Below are 22,166 nucleotides of genomic sequence, written 5' to 3'. Positions count from 1 at the left end.
GATTTTCTAGTACTAGGCCTTCTGGCTTCCAAAATGACATCCATCACAGGTTTACTGAGAGATGTGGTTTGAATAATTAGTTGATTAGCCATGCTGCAAGATTCAGAGTTTGGAGCTGAGTGTGCAGAATTTGATAGTTCTGCCGAGACAGTAGGTGATGTGTCTGAGGCAAGTACCACGAAGGAAGGTGTGACATATTCCTTAGAAGTGGGTACCAGTGTTGGCGAGGCCAGTCCGGAGCAATTAAAATCATTTTTGTTTTTCCTGTCTGACTTTTAGTAAGACCTTGGAGAGTAGAGGCAGAGAGGGAAAGGCATAGATTGATAGGTTTTTCCAGCTGAAGGAAACAGCATCCACTTTCCATGCTTTTTTGCGATGAGTTCTCATGCAGAATTTGTCCAACTGATAGTTTTGGGAAGAGGCAAATAGATCTATGTCTGGGCTTCCCCACTTTTGTGTTAACATGTTGAAGATTTGTGGATCCAGTTTCCATTTGTGCGGGTCCATAAGATTTCTGCTTAGGTCTCCTGCCAGAGTATTTTACTTTCCTGGCAGGAACTGAGCTTGAAGATTTATTTGGTAAGTCAAAGCTGTGTTCCACAAAACCATGGCTAGTCTGCAGAGGGGGAAGGAATGGGTACCCCCCCCCACTTGTTTATGTACCACATAACTGTGGTGTTGTCCATCTTTATCAGTAGTTGTCCTGGATGAAGTAAGTCCTTGAAGGCTGTCAGAGCATTCTGAACAGCTAGCATTTCTTTCTGGTTGATATGCAGATGCATTTGGTTTGGGCTCCATTTGCCCTGAATGCATCTCCCTGCCAGGTGGGCCCCCCAAGCACAGCCTGATGCGTTTGTAGTTAGGGTTTGGGTGGCAAGAGTGAATGACAGTCCCTTGTTTTGGTGACATGTCTCTGCCCACCAAAGAAACTCCTGTTGTAGGCAGGGAATGAGAGGGATCATTGTTTCCAGGCTGTGACAATGTTGACTCCATAAACTATTTAGGTCCCATTGAAGTTTCCTCATATGCAGTCTCGCATATGGAATTAGTAGAATGCAGGATGCCATGAACCCTAAAGCCTGCAGAATTTGTCTTGCAGATAACTGGGTTTTTGTTGCAAGTTGTTTGAAGTATGTTGTCAATTGCAGTTGTTTGTCTGGTGTGAGGTAAGCCATCTGGGCAGTTGTATTCAAGCTTGCACCCAGGAATGTAATTATTTGAGAGGGTACCAGTTGTGATTTCTTTTTGTTTATGGTGTACCCTAGGCATGCTAGGAGACTTTTTACAAATGCCAGATGTTGAAGAAGAGTGTCCTTGTCCTCTGCCTGAATAAGACAATCGTCCAGATAAGGATTAATTTGAATGTTTCTTTGTCTGCAGAATGCAATTACTGGTGCCAGGCACTTTGTAAAGACCCTGGGCACAGTAGATAAGCCAAAGGGCAGTGCAGAGAATTGGTAATGCAAAAAGCCTGCTTTGAAGCGGAGGTATCTTCTGCAAGATTCCCTTACTGGGATATGCAGGTATGCCTCTTTTAAGTCTAGAGTTACTAACCAAGCATTCTTGCCTAGCACAGGCAGTAGCTGTTGTAAAGTCAGCAGTTTGAAATTTGGAATGTCCAGGAACGTGTTCAGAATCGATAAGTCCAGTATTGAACGCCATGAATTGTCTTTTCTGGGTACCAGGAAAAGTCTTGAATAAAATCCTTGTCCTTTTTCTTTTTCTGGTACCGGTTGAATAGCCCCCATATCCATGAGGGACATGACTTGTTTTTGGGCCTCTGCCCACTGGTTTTGTGGCAGATCCGGCCATCCGTTTGGAATTGGCAAAGTATGGAAATGAAATCTGTACCCCTGGGATACTATGTTTAATACCCACTTGTCCTGGGTAATTAACTGCCAATTTTGAGCATGAAGTGCTAGTTTCTCCCCCAAGGGGGCTGCCAAAAGATAAGTGCTTGGAGATGGTAGGGGAAAGTCATTGAGACTGTTTACTGTAGGGTTGTCCTTTGTTTCCTCCAGATTTGGAGGTGGAGGCACCCCATTGCTTTGACCTGTAGGATCCCTGTGATTGATATCTGGAGCCTTTTGAGCTCCTGGGTGTGCCTTGAGTGGCTCTGCTGGACACAGGAAAGGACCAATTTTTAGTAGGTCAGTGCCTACTGAACCTGGGTGGCTGCACTTGCAAAAAATATTTTAGTTTGCACAGATTTAGCTTTGTCTTCCATTTTCTTTAAAACCTATTCTGCCTTATTACCAAACAGAGTATCATGCTGTAAAAGGGGCATCCAACAATTTAGCTTTAACATGATCAGGCAGATTTTGCTCCTTGAGCCAGGCATGCCTTCTCATCACAGATCCAGTAATGGCGGCCCTACAAGAGGCCTCCAAGGAATCAAAACCACATTGCAAAGTATGTTTTCCAACCTGTTCTGCTGCATGCAATAAACCCTGTAACTCTATTTTCCACACAATCAGAGATCAACATAATTTTCTGTTTCAGTAAGCCCATAAAATGTTGTTGATATTTAAGCATACAAAACTGGCAGTTTAAAGCCCTGATTGCCAAGGTTGCAGACGTATACACCTTCTTACCCAGTCTATCCAGCGCCCTGGAGTCTCTATCAGAAAGGGTAGGATTTTTGGCTGTAGAAGCCTTAACACCCTTGGGACCCTGAGAAATAGTCTCAGGATCAGCAGCAGGATTTTTGAAAAGAAATTTGTGGGAGTCAGGAACCCTGTAATATCTGTCTGGCTTACTATGAGCCGGAGGCAAGGAATCAGGAGCCATGCTTGATTCCCAGAACACATCATCCACGATGTCTAGCACAGGGCTATGCTGAGGTAGAAGAAGGAAATCCCTAAGCCTCTTTTTTGATTCAGAAAAGTCCTGACTCTCCCAATAAAAATGTTCCCTTAAGGTATGCAAGGTCTCTCCAAAAGAGTAATCCTCAGGAGGAGATGCAGATGGGATGGATTCCTCTGCATAAGAATCCTCATAAGGTGGAATAGAAAATTCCTGATCAGAAGAGGAATCAGAAGAAAAGGAAACCTGATCTGAAGATTCATAATCAGTGACTTGCCTAGGCCTCTTAGCGGGGGTGGGGGTGGGGTTGGGAACCCCTGATCAAGGTAATTAAATCCTCAGCCATTTTGATCATTTGTTTTTTAGGCATACGGGCCTAAGCACGTGGCTCATACATCAGTTTTTTTGACATAGAAGTTGTTTTTGACCTTGTTTTTGTTGATGGCGTCAGTTTAATATAAAAATGTTGAGGCCTGAAAACACCCACAGAAGCCCGTGCCTGCTCAGCGGCTCTGGACCCATCCAAGGAAGAGACATCCGCAGGTTCAATACTTTGAGAATCTCCCAGCATACCAGACTCTGTATGGGTCTCAGTAGAGGCCTGTGACTCAAAAGTAGCAGGTATCAGGGGTTGCGAAAGCGCTCACTGAGTACTGGTGAACTGGCGACTGGCTTAGGAGAAGCTTCGTCGTCGGTTTTGGACCTCGGCGGTCTCTTTTTCCTTGCGTTTTTTTGTGAACTCCGGCGATTGCTAACCGACGACATTTCATGGTAGTTAAATCTTGAACCAAAATATTTAGAAGCAAAAATATACCGACGCTCAATAGTGTGTTGGTTAAATTTAGCACAAAAACAACAGCAAGGCACGTTGTGTCAGGGCCTAGGCAAGGAATACAGTACAAATGAAAATCCTTATGAGGTATTTGCTTCCCACAAGTAATGTAATTATTAACTTTTACTGACATCGGTAAGGAGCAAGAAAAAGTTTCCCCAATGGGGTATTTGGCTTTAGATTGAAGACTTTGGTTCTGAAACTTGAAAACGAAAATTTCAATAGTTGGCTGACCGGCACTTGCAAACTGCTTCTGCTTCGGGCACCGCGCGACAAGAAAGACTGATTAAAATGGCGTTGGCTACATGTTTTATACCCCTGACAACCTGACGTCATGGAAGTGGAGACAGCAACTGACGCAGGACCCAAGACTTTGTTATTCAGGCTGACTGAGGGCAACCTGCCAGCAGATTACTCAAATGTAATGACTGCAACAGTGAAACATGAAGAACATTTTAACATTTCAGCATGGCAGTTCAAAATTCTGAAAGTTAATTTAGCAGAAGAACACATTTTCTGTCCAAGTCTATCATACACACATTCCCATGACTGTCAGAATGAATGGGGATAGCATTAACAATCTGTTGAGCAGCAGAAGGCTTTGATGACAAAAGAAGTACAGGGTCTGCTTTGGGATTACAAACCAAGCTGTCAAGAAAACATCCTCTAAAGCTGATAAAGCATTGGAGGGACAGCTGCAGGTTGTGGAACATCCAAAATGCAGCAAATTATAAAACTTTTGTTGGGAAATAGTGATTGTATTCTGTTCTCATTAAAATATCACTTTCATTTTAGCTAAGGTTCCAGACAAAATAGCTTTTGTAGTCAAGAATCTGAAGGAACACTTGTCTCAATATTAGTACTAATGGACAGGGAGTTTCCTCACTTTTACTACTTATGGGCATATGCAGCTCTTAAATGCTTTATCTACGCATGGGTTCCACTCAAATTATCTGTGGCATGATCACAGCTATTCTCACTAGGAGTAATATATTACTACTGACCAGGGAATGGGTATGGCCAATCTAAACACCACATGGGATAGATAAATCAAGCACCAAAAGGGAAATTGCCTGGGCTTAAAAATAGCCCAGAAGAGCATCTAGCGTAGTACTTACCTATGAATCTCAGAATCACAATATTCAGCTTGAGGAGAGTTCACTGAAGAAACACACTCCCCTTTCATTCCCTGCTCTGACTAAGAATCAATGTCAGAATGACAGGAACTATTTTTCTTTCTGAAGTTAAAGAAAAAAAAACAGAATTTGGAACAATAAAAGCAGAAATTAATTCCTTAGCAAATTCGAGCAAAGCATCCCTATCCATAACAAAAGCAGAATATCATTCTTAATTGTTTGCTTTGTTTTACAAGGAGACTGTCTGTAAAAATGCCAACACATAGTACGGGCACTTTCCCAGGGATCAGGCATCGTAGCCTGGCTGTGAGGGAAACCCTCACCCACTCCTTCCCCTGAGATGGACAAAAGTGATGACAGCCATACAGCTACAGAGGATGGTGTCTAACTCCTGGCCCTTTAGAGCTTCCTGAGGAATAAGACCAGAGGGACTAAAAGAGACTGATGTGCAGCCTGAGGAACCAAGTCCAGTCATAGTAAAGTCACCCACTGACAGCTGAGGCAGTGGAGCAGCTGGCCTGACACTCAAAGACTTCCTAAGAGTTTTTTCTTCTTCTTGCAGACTGGATAAGGAAGAGCCGAGAAGTGGGCCCCTCAAAAAAACACTTCTTTCAAGCTGTCCCATTTTTATGTATGTAACAGCCAACTTTCAAGGATGTAGAAGTGAGTACATGCAACATGCAGAACTGCACAACTATGTTACTATTGCTGATAGTAGAAGATAGTATTGTGGGTATCTTACTATTGTCTTTATGGGTATGTATTCAAGTTTCCAATGACATACTTATCAGTGCTGTAATTTGTACCTACACTTCAGATATGTGGCATGATTGTAACTGCTAAAGTCTGAATGGCTCTTTTTCATGTTGGCTATGCTGATGAAGTAAATAGTGACAAAATGTGACATCATCGCAACTAAAAAGCTAGTAATGTGCCTGCCATTCATGATTTAGAAGACTGCTTGTGTAGACTCTCATATTTACATAAAAGGACATGAATGTCCTATGCAAAAGTAATGTCTCAATGTATTAGCAGTGTAATGTGGAAAAAACCTTGCTGGAAGGCCCCATCAGTTGAGGTTTGCTGGAGGCGCCCAAATAAATAACACCATCCCTGGTTATTAAGGGCAGTGTAAATATGATACATATAACTTGCACTAAGCAGTTTTAGTGTATATTAAAACTGCTGTGGAACTTTTCTCTCGAGGTACGAGTTATCCTTATCAAAGAGCCAGTGGTATAAAGTGAGCCCCTAGAAATGGTCTATAAAATGGCTAACAGGTTAAGTTATCACATAGCCCTGGTTGCCTGGGATCATTCCTGATCTATTGTCACTGTGTGAAAGTATACATTTCCCCCAGTGTTAAAAAAAGTTTTTGTGAGGTACTGAAGTTTGTTTCCTTCCTCCAGAACATTCGCTGAGTGTTCAAGTTGTCCGTACAAACCATATTTACCTATGCCTTTGTGGATTTCATTATGGCTGAGAAGTGATCAAGAAAGATCAGTTCACTTAACCGGGTTAAAAAAATGAGAAAAATTAAATTCTGTGCAGCTCTATAAATCCCAAGCTGCTTTCAGTTTTAAACAAATTCCACTTCTGTGCTTTTTAACTCTTGCAGGACTCATTTCAATATTTATTTAAGTAACAACTGAAGGAGCAACAAAACAAGCAGCAGTTGAACATCAGTACTATCAGGAAATGGATGCCATTGCACCTGTGCAGATGGAGACATCCCATTAGGGACAAAAGACTGCAGTAGTGGCCCCTGCAGGCAGACAAATACTGCAGCTTGTTAACACAGAGTGGAAGCAAGGTCATGATGCGTGGATAGCGCAGGATGAGTCTGGCAGTTTTAAAAATAATACCTCATCAATGAGGAAAGCAGTTCACACGAGGGATGAGGGGAGCGTCGCTAAAAACAGTACTAGGCACAAGCCTCCCTCCTGTTTTGGAAACAAGTGGGCAGCAGTCTTCTGCAAAGTATGTGAAAATTATATGCCATATAATTATATCACATCCTTTCCAAATTTAGCATAATTAAAAAGCCTTTGGAAAAATCTTTAATATGTATAAAATAGTTAAAAGCAGAGAAAGAGAAGGCACTGCATGTGTAAGTGCAGCAAGCTGTAAACAGAACAAGTAATCTGAAATTTAGTACAGGACTATGCATATTTTCTTGGTTCTTCTTGATTTTATAGTACTACCTAACTATGCAGTGGCCTAAACAGAAGACATATTTATTATAACAATAACCCATGGCTGGGTGTGGGTAATGCTGGATTTATCCATGGTTGCAGTGGTCTGGTCATTCGGGCGAAAACCATGTGTAAATCAGCATTACTCACACCCAGCCGTGGGTTATTGCTCTTATACAACGATATTACTTAAGAAAAAAGTTTATTTACTTTGCATAACAGTGCCGTGCTGCTCTTCCACGTTTTGCCCTAGTATCCTGGGGCTTTTCTTATGTACACAGCATGTGTATGGGACTTATGTTCCCACACATACGCAGTACATCAGTGCTGTGTAAAGGAAGAAATGGAGAAAGAAGATCTCTGTTGCATTTTTTTGTTTCTAATTTAAAAAAAAAATGAAATAGGGAGAATTCAAATATGTGGGAGAGAAGGGACAGAGAAAATATAAGGATAATCAGGTATGTTTCTCTAGTTTTGCATAACATACCCGATTACCCTTGTATTTTTCTCTGTCCTGTCTCTCTCTTTCTTATGAAGTCTCCAGTTTTTGTAAGTTTTTTCCCCCTTTTAAATTAAAGAAAGGTAGAATTTCCATAGCATATATTAATAGAAGAAAGTCCAGGCGACTGCACTTTTTCCCATTGGTATAAGCTCAATTTACAATGGGCAGGCTCATTTCTGAATGTTAATGTCCAGTCATTGTATAACTATCTATAGGATCGCTCTAAAACATTTAGAAGTTGAGGTTGTCAGTACAAAGCTGACTAAATATCCCCTTGTCACACATGTGTATAGAGAAAAAAAGTTAACGGAGACGGTAAAGCGAATTATTGCAAACACAAGCTTGAAAAAAAGCTACTTACCTAAATGTGGGGAGAACAGGGTAGACAGCACATTTGTAGAATGCCCTAGCTGAGCCTGCCATGCAGCATAACTGTAACAGTGCCACTTAAACAGTCAGTTCTTGATGAAGGTACAGTGAGAGGTTGACTGCAAACATTGCAAATGTTGAATAAGTATTATTTTTTTGTTTCTCTCAGGACCACGTCTGATAGCTCTTCTACCTGCACACAACTGGAGGGGGGGGGGGGCTAGGCATTGCCAGGATAAGGGAGACCCCTTAGGTCCAATTGTTCCAGCCCAGAAATATCTATGAGCCCCTGAGTTCACCATCAAGAACTGGTTGGGGGTGGGGGCCAGCTTGCTGGTCCTGCTGGGTGGTTTACCCCCTCCCCCCTGGAAGTACCTCCCCTTCCTCTCAACACCTCTTTCTAGCTGTTCTATTGAGTCTTTCTAGGGGAAACATCCCACCATGCCCTGACTTCCTCTCCGCTTATGAATGCAAATATATTTAGACTGCACAGGCAGTGCAGGCTAGGTGCCATCCATGTGTAAGCCAGAACTGCCTCATACCCCAAGATGGAGAAGCTGGGAGCAGCTGCTCAGTCTTATCCTTCTCGGGTAGCTCCTACGTGAACCAGACCTATTAATAAAACTTGGTAAATCTTCTCCATAACCAGGGCATTATCCCCAATGTAGAATTACCAATTAAGCAAAAAATTATAAAAAGACTGCTCTTCTTACTACATATGGAGTACAATTTCATGCAGCTGTGGGTCAAATTTACACAGAAGATATTTTTTTACTCCCTATTTCTGACCATACTACATCTTACCCAAGATATCACAATAACTAAAACTTAGATTTAGCTTTGCTCTTTAACTAATCTGGAGTTGCAGTTTGCTGGAATCTGTTGGCAGAACCATAGTTAGGTGTTCTGGTGCCCTGTACAGTTCCCTGATCTGGTGCTCCCTAAAGTCCAAGTTAAAGACTGAAAAAAGGCTGCATACTACACATGAGGTGCTAAAGAGTTTTAGCTCTGACCACAAATGAAATATCAGGATTTATTTCTGAACGTCAAAAGGCATATACTGACTGTGCCCCCAGCACCTTGTTTCCGAGTGGTTACCCACTTCGCTCCACCCTAGCTGTGCCAGTGTCAGTTACTCTTATCAGTACTAGCCTGGAAATACTAACATGCTGTCAGAAGTGTTGTCTGAGATAAAACCCAATCATTTCTACCGGTACACACAATAAAAAAAAACTAATTTTGAAATGTAACAAAGCATATAAGCCAATCTCTAATGAAAATGTTAAAAAAACAGTAAGAATGTCTCTACCACAAACAAGATGAATCTGGGGTTGATTCGCTGGCTAGTGCCTTCAAGTGTGCAACCTAAGATCTCTTACAATGGTACAGTATTTCTCCGTAAATAAGACCTAACCAGAAAATAAGGCCTAGCATGGTTTTCCAAGGTGATCATGATATAAGCCCTACCCCAAAAATAAGCCCCAGTTAAGATCATCAACAACACTCGATGGACGTGTTGAATTCTAAAACAATAATATTATTGATACCTGTTGACTGAGGTTACCGTACTCTCCTTGCCATTTTCAGACCATTTGGACACCCAACTTTTTCTCTTTGCAGAAAGTCATAAGATTAATTAGCGCTTTCGGAAAGGACAATACCTTTCCTTCATCAGACATCTTGCAACGTAATTAAATCCACCTTATATAACCTTATGTTGTTAATTAATCACAATCAATTAACCAATACAAAAAATTTAAAATAAAAGGACAAGCAACGATTAAACAAATATACGTGAACAAAACAGTAAGCAAACCTTAACAGCTACAAACTAAGAATACTTGATCGATTTGGGTTGGATACACCATTACCTTCTTCATTTAATACCAAGTAATAAATTATTATTAAAAATCCTACAAATTATTTAATTTCAATAGATAGAAATATATTTATACATATTGAATTAAAAATAAATAAAATACTGTAAACACTTTCTCGTTCCCCTAAGGCCGGAATGCAGCAAACACAAATGACGAACAACCTATACAAAAAATGAACAGCCTATACAAGAACATTATTTAGGATGGCAAAAACTCACTATTTGGTTATACATATAATTAAATAGATTAAATTAATTTTATTAAATACAATCTATAAATAACATTGTTAAATATGCTAACCAATAATAAATATTAAAATATAATAATGAGTTAATTACAGTTCTTCGATAAATGTACTAAAATCATTTTATACACAATTAGTACGATCTATTTTAAATCTCAAACTGGATTTAGAGATCCAAGAATTATGCTGGCAGATTAGAACAATGGCATATGCCCCACCAGGGTTAAATGAGTTTATGTCTTTAAAATGCGTACTTAGAAAATTAGCTATGAAGAGGTGAGTTGTTTGAGATTTAAAATAGATTGTACTAATTGTGTATAAAATGATTTTAGTACATCGTTGCTTTTCCTTTTATTTTAAATTTTTTGTATTGGTTAATTGATTGTGATTAATTAACAACATAAGGTTATATAAGGTGGATTTAATTAAGTTGCAAGATGTCTTATGAAGGAAAGGTATTGTCCTTTCCGAAAGTGCTAATTAAACTTGTTTCTTGTTTTTAAGCGAATCTCCAGTTTATTGCGCCGCCACTTTTTTGTTGGTTTCACAGTTTTGGAATTTGTTTGTGGAAAGTCATAAGATTCTTTCCCCGGGAGTCCTCCACAATTCTTGCTGTAACCCTAATCCTCACTCACACTTGTTGTTTGAGATCCTTGGCCCATAAACACTGGCAAGTGTACTTTGGTCAAAGTACAGACAACGCACGTAAAACATGCGCACTTGATAATGAATAGGTGTGGTTGTGTCTTCTTAACTGTCACCATTTTTGTTGCCTCTCCTGTCTCCTAAGTCTTTAATTAACCCCCCTTAGACAAGATGAGTGCAAAAAGAAAGAGCTATTCCGGGTACAAGAAAGGAATCGTGGAGGACTCCCTGGGAAAGAATCTGATGGCTTTCTGCAAAGAGAAGCTGGATCTCTGAATGGTCCAAAAATGGCAAGCAGAGTATAACAACCTCAGTCAACAGGTGGATGAGGGAAATGCTAAGAAGTGCAAGTGTGAATCAGGTTGGCAACCATTATTTCCTGAGCTGGAAGACATCATCTATGAATGGATTGCTAACAGGAGAGCAAAGGCTTTGGTTGTGCGCAGGGCTGATATTCAAGCATTTGCCCTTACAATGGCACCACAGTTTGAAATATCCCCAGAAGAATTCAAAGCATCACAACATTGGCTGGATGGCTTCCTTCAGTGATATGAACTATCTCTAAGAAGATCGACAACTCTGTTCAAGCTGGAAGATACTGACGTCATTAAACATGCACTTGCATTCAAGTCCTTTGTTGCTGGCATTGACTTTTCTGAATACCAACTCTACAACATGACTGCTATGGATGAAACTGCAGTATTTATGGGCCTAGGATCTCAAACAACAATTGGTCAGAGGGGTGCCTCATCAATCTACATTCCCTCCACTGGTTACGAAAGTGCACGTTACCTATATTTTGGCAATTCATCTACATGGAAAGAAAAACCCACTTATAATCATTAGGAAGGGCAAGAAAGATAAGACTGAACATGTTTCAGGCATTTACATTCTTGAAACCGAAAAAGCCTGGTGCACACAAGCAGTTATAAGGAAGTGGGTTGATGTAATGCTGCCACTTGTTTTGTGAGGTGGTGAAAGAGGTCTACTAGTCTGGGATTCAGCCAGCACTCACCATGCTAAAGACATGAAGAACTTACTTGCACATAAAAGACTAGATCAAATAATGATTCCCAGAGGAATGACTGCCTATCTCCAGACTCTTGATATTGCAATAAACAAGCCATTCAAGGACCATTTGCACATGGAACTCAATGACTACATTGAAAATAAACTGGAGAGAAATCAGGGTGGAAACTTTGTGAAGCCTAGCCTGCAAGAGGTTGTGACTTGGATGAAGAATTCATGTGATAAAATCACTGACAGCTGTGTTGCCAATGCACTATGAGCAGGCTACATGGACAAGCAGTGCTCATTTAAGTAGAGCTCTATTGCCGTTGGGCATGACAGATTGGGGCCAATGGATCTACAGGAAATGGAGTCGCAAGAAATTCAGGCTGGAATTCGGGGGTTGGAGACTTAGGACAATGTTCCAGAAGAAGATGACATGACTGTAATTGAATAACTTATCCATTATCAGGACAACAGGGTGGACTGCTTCTGCTTTCAGCTGACAGCAAGCTCTTGTCAGTTTTTTGAGTTTATTGTATTAAGGTAAGGTTTCATTATCAAGAAGTAATTACAAAGTAAAGCCACTAGTTCCCAGACTTCATTTTTATGACTTTAGATCATTCTTCTCTTATGGTTTGGGTAAGGAATAAAGAAAGCATCACTACTCAAAAAGTGGCAGTTATTCCCCTCCTCCAATACACATGTATTGAGATTTTTCGGCACTCTCTGTTAAGCATGAAATATTGCACTGTGAAAGTCAAGGTGTAGATATTCTGAAGTTAAAATGTTTGTTGCAATGTTTATGTAGAATTCTCACACAAGTGTTAACGCTTTACCTAGAACTGCTGCCCAATAACGGAAAAATACCAAATAAATGTCAATTTGCGTACACGAATAAATGTAGACTGTTGTACGGGAGGGTGGTAAAATAAGGCATTCCCTGATAATAACCCCTAATGCGTATTTCGGTGGGGGAAAAAAGTATAAGACCCGGTCTTATTTTCGGGGAAATACGGTATTAATAAATATCTGACCAGCCAGCGCAAGACATAAACCTTCTTCAAATTCAAGCTCAAAGCAGAAAAAGTTATTCATACAAGACAGTGGCATCCTTAACGAGACCCCAAACGTCCTATAATAAAATAACCGACTACAAGAAAGTGTTTTTATCAATTTTTTATCAGTATTTTAACAGTATTAAATTTCAGTTTGTTTTTCTCATTCATGGTTACAGATATTTATTTTCTTGACTACTGAGCTGCTTTGGATACTGGACTTATCACCACACTGATACTGAACTTTTCTGACTCCAGGACAGCAGCAGTAAACACTGTTGACGACTAATTTATTTGAAAACTTAGTAAGACAACTTCCCTGTTTCAGACCCTTTTCTACCACAACCAATACCACAAAGGTAGAAATAAATGCATCACAGTTTACAGCAGTCAACTAACTGGTATGTTTTAAAAACAAATCACATCACAAAAAAGACACCTGGAGAACATTTAAAATTACATACAGACCATGATCAGAGCTCAGTACTGAAGCCCAGACCCTGTATGAGATGTGAGGCAGACAAACTCAAACAAACCAATGAGCCACTGCACTGTCCTGATACATTATTATCTGTAACCCCTCCTAAAAATGAAAAAAAAAAAATAATAATAATATATATATATATATATATATATATATATATATATATATATATATATATATATATATCCCTATTAGTAGTGTATCCCACTCCCTCCAGCTAACAGCCTTGAATGAAATCTTCCAGTCACTCATTCAAAGTTCTTTTTACTTCTGCCCAAAATGTCACCTTGCAGGTAGAAGAAAAAAAATCACCAGTTGTTACTAATATACTCTACTTCAGTCACCACAAATAAATCATGTAGACTCACATACTCAAGTGACAAATTACTACAAATCTTTGGCATGCCTAAGCAAGGATTCCACCCACTGGTTAGTCCAGGAATATTCAAAATCTGGGGACGGCACACTGACCAAATTAACTAAGGGACAAACAAATAAAAAAAAAAAAATAAAAAGTTGTGTGCCTGGCTTAATACTGAATGCTCATACTCTTGCACTAAGATGACTGCATACAAACTGTTCCTTAAAAAGTCAGCTATCCACACTCTGACAGATGTATTAAGGAAAAAAAATTAAAGATTATAGCCACACGCAATTCTAAATGTAAACCAGCTAAACAGACCACCACCAACCCATCTGCAATTCAATGGCATTCAAAAACAAGAAAGCGTTCTGTTTACATTCTGTTGGCAGAAGATAAGTTCACAAGAATCGTAATACACTCCACTTACCTGGTCTGGACCTCTATCAAACATTTTTCTTGTTCTTGAAAACTGGTGGGAGTGGGGAGTATACTGTATAGCAATGTTGCCAACATTAGCAGGCCTGTTGGATGAGGTCTCCCTGACGCTTGGCTTTGTCACGCCATTTGTGAGGCTGGAACTGCTAGCACTGGGCGTAGGAGGAGAGCCCCTGGCAGGGAAAAAAAAAGTAGAAACAGCAGACTGTAATCTCACTTTTATTAATACTCATTTCCATTCATCATCATTCATTTTCTTTAATGTATTCTAAATGCTGCAGGGAACATATGTGAACACTACTCTACATTACAATTACAAGTAGTACTTCTACTCTGTCATCCTGGCACATAAAGCAATTAAAAATGGTTTCCACTTTGGAACAAGAAGTTATCTGTATTTAAATCGTTGTATAAAAGGAAAATAAAAGCAGAAATAATACATGACTTTTATCATATTTTGATTGGTTTGTTTCAAGTCAGGAATTATTCTGACTTGGCATACATCTGCTGGTCGTAAACAGAGTGTAAATATCATGCAGCATCCCAATAGTCAGACTTAGATCTGGGCTGCGAAACTAACTTCCGTTAAGAACCACATTTTTTTTATCACAATAAGGCATTACTAAGCTATAACCAGTAGCTCCGCCACTTGGTTATTTGGATTTACTTATTATTTTGCAATTACCTGCATAATCCACTTCACGGTTTTGGGAAACTGCAGCCTATCCTAAGCCTATCCTGATATCCCAGTATTCAGTGGGTACAGGGAAGAGAAAATAATCTTGAACATGTGAGTCCATCACTGGCAGTGTGCATGCATGCATGCACATACACACACACATGGGCACAAACATGGTGACTACACATACAAGCAATTTGGCAGGGTCACAAATTCAACTACAACATGTGTCTTTCAAAATCAAGAAGAAATGAGGACAGAAGTTGAAAGTGCAGATTCTGAACACAAAACTTCAGTCGAGAACCAAAGTGGAGAACTACACATTGTGATGTAGAAATTAACAATATTCATGAAATGAATTAGCAACAGGTTAAACAGCCCCCCCCCCCCCAAAAAAAAAAAAAAATATATATATATATATATATATATATATATATATATATATACACACATATATACATATATACACACACACACACACACACATATATATATATATATATATATATATATATATATATATATATATATATATATATATAAAACAAAGTAAATCCGGCACTGCAGCGTAACACCATCAGCCAAAAACAAGCTTCAAATACAGCAGAAGGAGCAAATAACTTTAATAGCTCGCAGACAGCAGAAATACACACTCCAAACCAGTTTCACCTCTTAGGCGTCATCAATGGATTATACCCAGTGCCTTAATCACAACATTAAATATGTCCCCCTTAAAGAGACATGCCCAAATTCTAAACAAGCACCAATATATAAATAAAAATAAAAATACAGAAAAATACAAACATCATGTCATTAATGCAATTAATACACATATACACCTAGGTATATCACTATCCTTAGTAACCTTTTTATTTTATTCACCCATAAACCTTACTTTTTAAAGAAACTAATTTAAACCAGGTTTATATAAAGCTCCTAAATTCAAAATCCACATTCTTTCCTTTTTTTTGTTTTGTCTTTCGACTTTTCCCAGTTAGGGGTCGCCACAGCGGAACACCGGTCCGCTAATGATTGGCAGTTGATTTTTATGTGCTGAGTTGCCAGCCCTAACGCACAACCTTCAACGAAGGTACGCCCATTCACGCATGCCTCCACGCAGAAAACGCTCTAGCTGAGAGTCGAACCGGTCAGTGTCTTACTGTGAGGTGACAACGCTACCGCAGCACCACCACCGCAGATACATTTTTTTCCTTTTTATCCAACAGTAAATGTTTTTCAGTCTCTCTCATATTAATGCTACATATTGTATCGATCCCTATAAAGTGTGCCATGACATGATCCATTTTATGTTTATATAAGGCACTTTGCACCCGCTGACATTTAATGTCACTTATATGCAGTGCCACTCTACTTTTGAAGGATTTTGATGTTTGGCCCACATAAAAGGCCCCACACTGACATACTGCCATATATACTATCCATTCTGTCCTACAAGCTATTAGATGCTGTATGTCATAAACCTTGGAGGCATTAATGGATGTAAAAGATTCCGTTTTAGGAATAATTTTACAATATGTACATCTACCACAAGGGTTACACACTTTTGTGGTACCCAATTTTATTTTTTTGCACTCCATTTTTTATACCATGAAAGTGATTCTCCTATATTTCTACCTCTTCTATACCCATATTTACAATATTCTGTAAGATAACTACCATAAAATTGATCCTGCTTCAAAATATGCCAAAATTTATTAATTATACCTCGAAATTTATAGGTATTAGTTCCAAATGTAGCAATAAACCTTAAAGGAACTATTCTCCCAGTGTTCTCAACATGAAACTCAGATTCAGAATTTAAACTTCTTTTCATGCTGGATACCTTCAGTATCTCCTGATCTATAATGTTTTTATTGTATCCTCTTTGTTTAAATCTATTCCCCATCCGTTTAACCTCTTCCTTAAATTCTACTTCATTACTACATATACCTCTAAGTCTTTGGAACTGATTTTTAGGTATATTAGATATAACATGTTTTGGATGGCAACTATCCACCCTCAGTAATGATTTTTTTATGAATGGTTTTCTAAACAGACTTGTACTTAAAGTACCATCCTTGTTCTTAACTACATGCACATCCAAAAAATCAATAGCCATTTTTTCTTTCTTATCAACAAAGACTATGTCAAACACACTGAAATTTAAATGATCTACAAATGTGTTCCATTCACTTTAAGAACCAGACCATATAGCCCAGCAATCATCAAGATATCAACGCCACATTATCAATTTAGATTTAAAAGGAACACTATCTTCATAAATCAAACTACATTCCAAGTACCCCATGAAGAAATCTGCGTAGATTGGCGCAAATTTAGTACCCATTGCAGTTCCATTTAACTGCAAACAACATTCATTTCCAAAAAAGAACACAATATTCTCCAGCACAATTTTGATCAGATCTATCAAAAAAGAACAATGTTCAACAGAATATTGTCCAAATTGTGACAACCAATATTTAATTGCTTCTATTCCCCCATGATGAGGAATACTAGTGTACAATGATTGTACATCGAGTGTACAAATATAACAATCACCAGATAACATTATATCATCCATCAGTTGCAAAAACTCATTTGTATCTCTAATTCTAGATCTAATAAGGGCTAATAATGGTTTCAACTGTAATTCTAAATATGCTGAAATAAGCTCAGTTAGAGACCCATTTCCTGATACTATAGGCCTACCTGGGGGAGGAAAACATTTTTATGTATTTTTGGTAAAATATAAAATAGTTAAGATTTTGGGTTATCCACCATTAATTCCTTCAATAAAGTTTCATTAATAAAACCCCTAGACTTATAACCTTTTAGGGTCTTATCAATATTAAATTTAAGGTCAACAGTGGGATCTAAAACAAGTTTTAAATAAAACCTGTTATCACCCAGCTGTTTTTTAACCTCATTGTATAACCATTAATATCCCACACTACTAATGCTCCACCCTTACTGGCCTTAAGTATAACTAAATCTTTGTTTTCCATTAGACCTTTTAAAGCAGCCCTTTCTTTATCTGTCAGGTTGCAACCGTGGTGTCTAAAAATATTATTTTGATGTTTATGAAATTCACATAGTACACTTTCTTCAAACAACCTCACCCTTGGATGATAAGGGGGTACAAAGCCACTTTTTTTTTAAATCTGCCATCCAAAACATGTTATATCTATATAACATGTTATATCTAATATACCTTAAAATCAATTCCAAAGACTTAGAGGTATATGTAGTAATGAAGTTTAATTTAAGGAAGAGGTTAAACGGATGGGGAATAGATTTAAACAAAGAGGATACAATAAAAACATTATAGATCTGGAGATACTGAAGGTATCCAGCATAAAAAGTTGTTTAAATTCTGAATCTAGGTTTCATGTTGAGAACACTGGGGGAATAGTTCCTTTAAGGTTTATTACTACATTTGGAACTACTACCTATAAATTTTGAGGTATAATTAATAACTTCTGGCATATTTTGAAGCAGGATCAATTTTTTGGTAGTTATCTTGCAGAATATTGTAAAGTTGGGTATAGAAGAGGTAGAAATATAGGAGAATCACTTTCATGGTATAAAAAAATGGAGTGCAAAAAAATAAAATTGGGTACCACAAGAGGGTTAACCCTTGTGGTAGATGTACATATTGTAAAATTATTCCTAAAACTAAATCTTTTACATTCAGTTATACCTCCAAGGTTTATGACTTACAACATCTAATAACTTGTACGACAGAATGGATAGTATATATGGCAGTATGTCAATGTGGGACCTTTTATGTGGGCCAAACATTAAGATCCTTCAAAAGTAGAGTGGCACTGCATATAAGTGACATTAAATGTCAGTGGGTACAAAGTGCCCTATATAAACATAAAATGGATCATGTCACGGCACATTTTAAATTTATAGGGATCAATACAATATGTACCATTAATATGAGGGAGACTGAAAAACATTTATTGTTGGATAAAAACGAAAGAATGTGGATTTTGAATTTAGGAGCTTTATATAAACCTGGTTTAAATGAGTTTCTTTAAAAAGTAAGGTTTATGGGTGAATAAAATAAAAAGGTTACTAAGGATAGTGATATACATAGGTGTATATGTGCATTAATGATATGATGTTTGTATTTTTCTGTATTTTTATTTTTATTTTTATATTGGTGCTTGTTTAGAATTTGGGCATGTCTCTTTAAGGAGGACATATTTAATGTTGTGATGAAGGCACTGGGTATAATCCACTGATGACGCCTAAGAGGTGAAACCAGTTTGGAGTGTGTATTTCTGCTGTCTGCAAGCTATTAAAGTTATTTGCTCCTTCTGCTGTATTTGAAGCTTATTTTTGGCTGATGGTGTTACGGTGCAGTTCCGGATTTACTTTGTTGTTTTATTGTGAAATTTTTCCATGAACGCACTTCACATTATACGTGCACAGGTGACTGTTTGGAGATTATATATCTATATATATATATATATATATATATATATATATATATATATATATAAAAAATATATATATATATATATATATATATATATATATATATATATCGATATAGATGGGTCTACTTTGATTCACTGAAAACTCATTTTACTGAATTTCAATTCACCCTCGAAAAATCGCTGAAAGGTCAAATCACTGAAATTCAGTGAATCACATTTAACTGAATATAAGTATTGTTGGGCAAATAAAACTAGTATGCCCTTTTCCCTACTGTAGTGTGATTCTGGAGTTAGTATACATAGTTGGGGGTGTGGGGGCTTAGCTTTTATATTTATGAATCTCTTTTCACTGAAAGTTAACAATATAAAACCAAACGTAGGTGGGGGGGGTTATGCCCCAACACCCTCCCAATGTGGGGGGATGTGCCACCCACATCCACCAACTATATATACCAACTTCAGGATTGCACTACAGTGGGGAAAAGGGCATATATGTTTTATTTGCCCAACAGTACTTACATTCAGTGAAATGAGTTTTCAGTGATTTGACCTTTCAGCGATTTGGTAGGAATGTTTTGAAATTCAGTGAAATGACTTTTCAGTGAATATATATGTGTGTGTGTGTGTGTGTGTGTGTATGTATATGTATATATATATATATATATATCTGTGTATATATATATATATATATATATATATATATATATATATATATATATATTTATCTATATCTCTCTTTCCCGCTCTCTGTGTGTGTGTGTATATATATATATATATATATATATATATATATATATATATATATATATATATATATATATATATATATATATATATATATATATATATATATATATATATATATATATATATATATATATATATATATATATATATATATATATATATATATATATATATACATATATATATATATATATACATATATATACATATATATACATATATATATACATATATATATATATATATATATATATATATATATATATATATATACATACACACACACAATTTTTTTCATGGGACCACAGCATCCGTCCTTTCAAATTCAAATTTTTACTATTGTTAATACTTACTTTTTAATTTTGATGTGAATGTACTATTTTCCTAATTTTGATGGCAAGCATTATCCATATATGGTTCATTGTTATTATATTCACTGTTATGACATTGGTTTGCATGCATTGCATACACTATGAATCTAAAATTATCTCTCTCTCCCTGGGACAACTGTCAGCTGGTGAATGGGGTGATAGAAAAGTTAGCTAGGGTAGACAGAGACGGATGATGAGATATTGCTTGGAATAAGCTTCCACCATACCTAAGAGCAATCATTAACACCACCTGCTTCAAAAAAAAAAAAACTCTAAAAGACTATTTATTTATTTTATTTATTTATTTTATATTTGATTACTGAGTTGGTCTGGCTGGGCAATCAGGTGTCTGTTTTCAGCAGAGACCCGGGGAGAAAAATTCCATATACATGACAATCACAAAAAATAAAAAGCTCCACATATATGATAAAAAATGCAAACGTCAGAGATGAGTACAAATTAATAGAGCAAACAATAGTATATCATAGCATAGTATGATGAGAAGTTACAGAAGTGTACAATATATAGAGTGTACAGTAGTAAAACAGAAAATATAATGTATTTGAGTAAGAAAGTACACTAATATATACTGTTATAATTCATTATAGCAGTTTTTTTTCTATGTTTGACCTTTGAGTAGTGCCAGAAGAAGATTTATCTGAATGGTGGTAGCATGGCTAGCCATGATCAGTACAAGTACATTGCCAGATGAGACTGAGGTGGGCTTTTAATTGGGTTTTAAAGATGGGACCGCAGTTTTGCAATCTGATATCTGGTGGAAGAGAATTCCAGATTTTAGCAATTGTGTAGGAGTAGAGGGATTCACCAGCACTGTGTCTACACTTAGCTACTTCAAGAAGGGCTTTGTTTGTGGATCTTAGCTGGTGAGCAGAATTGTGAAAGTTGAGCAAGCCTGAGAGATTAGGACTCTTGTTTGGGCAGTACAGCAAGTAATAAGCTAGGAGGAGTTGATTATAGCTTAGTAAGTTGGTGAGCTCCAGCCAACTTAATTGTTTTAGTGAGTGACAGTGGTGGGAACAGAAATTAAGAGTTGGTTGCGAATCTAGCTATTTTATTATAGCACATGGACAATTTGTGAAGGTCTATCTTGTTAAGGTTTGTTAATACAGGGGATACATAAAGCAAAGTAGAGAGAAGGTGAGTTTTGGATATAGCAATTTTGGTGTTTTTGTTAAATAGTTTTTGCAGCGGTATAGGGTTCCAAGTGTTTTATGGACTATGGATATGGTTTGTGTTATATGTTTGTCAAACTTTAGGTTTTGGTCAAGTATTACACCAAGAAGTTTAGCTTGTGGTACTGGGGAGGCCTGTGTGTTATTGGCAGAATCGATAGAGAAAAGAGCAGACGAGTCAATCGTTTTGGTTGGGTGGAAAAGCATAAGTTGAGTCTTTTTGGGGTTAAGTATTAGTTGTCAGTTTTTTAACCAGTTTTCAATATTGGAGAAGGCCTCTTGGGTTTTAGTCTGGAGTGCTTGGAGTGTGGGGCTGAACAGATCTGTGTAGTATCATCTGCATATTGGACTATTGTATCATGCTGGGTGGCAGTGTGGAGGGTGTTTGTAAAAATATTAAATAGTAGGGGTCTCAGTATGGATACTTGTGGAACACCCACTGTTACTGGGAGAAGGGGGGATTATGCCACTTAGCTTGTTGGTGGTTGGATAGGTAGTCTTGAAACCACAGCAACGAGGGGTTGTTTAGGTTCAGTTTGGCTAAGATAGTAAGTAGCTTGCTGTGGGATACTGTATCAAATGCTTTGGACAGATCAAGGAAGGTGGCAGACATTAGGTTTCCTTGGTTCCTATACTGATTGACAGTGTTGGTGAAGGATAGGAGTGCTGTGGTGGTGCTATGGAATGGGCAAAAGCTGTGTTGGGTGCTGCTGAGGAGACTATTTGTAAGTAAATGTATCATCAGCTGAGAATGGATACATTTTTCAA

The 22,166-nt window shown here is 37.6% G+C and overlaps 1 protein-coding gene across 1 annotated transcript in view; it reads right to left on the bottom strand.

The window, feature by feature from the left end:
* RPTOR (regulatory associated protein of MTOR complex 1) overlaps window positions 1-22,166 on the bottom strand; it is a 5,042,670-nt gene that overhangs the window by 986,850 nt on the left and 4,033,654 nt on the right. Inside the window, exon 23 of the mRNA XM_044068087.1 lies at window positions 13,950-14,130. Within this exon, the coding sequence (XP_043924022.1) occupies window positions 13,950-14,130 (181 nt within the window). The remainder of the gene's footprint in view (window positions 1-13,949; window positions 14,131-22,166) is intronic.

Source organism: Protopterus annectens, chromosome 4.part0, assembly GCF_019279795.1.
Source record: "Protopterus annectens isolate FY-2018-M chromosome 4.part0, PAN1.0, whole genome shotgun sequence".
In the NCBI taxonomy this organism is placed as follows: domain Eukaryota; kingdom Metazoa; phylum Chordata; order Ceratodontiformes; family Protopteridae; genus Protopterus; species Protopterus annectens.
Note: the sequence above shows the minus strand (reverse complement) of the source record. Positions and strands in the feature narration are given on the sequence as shown.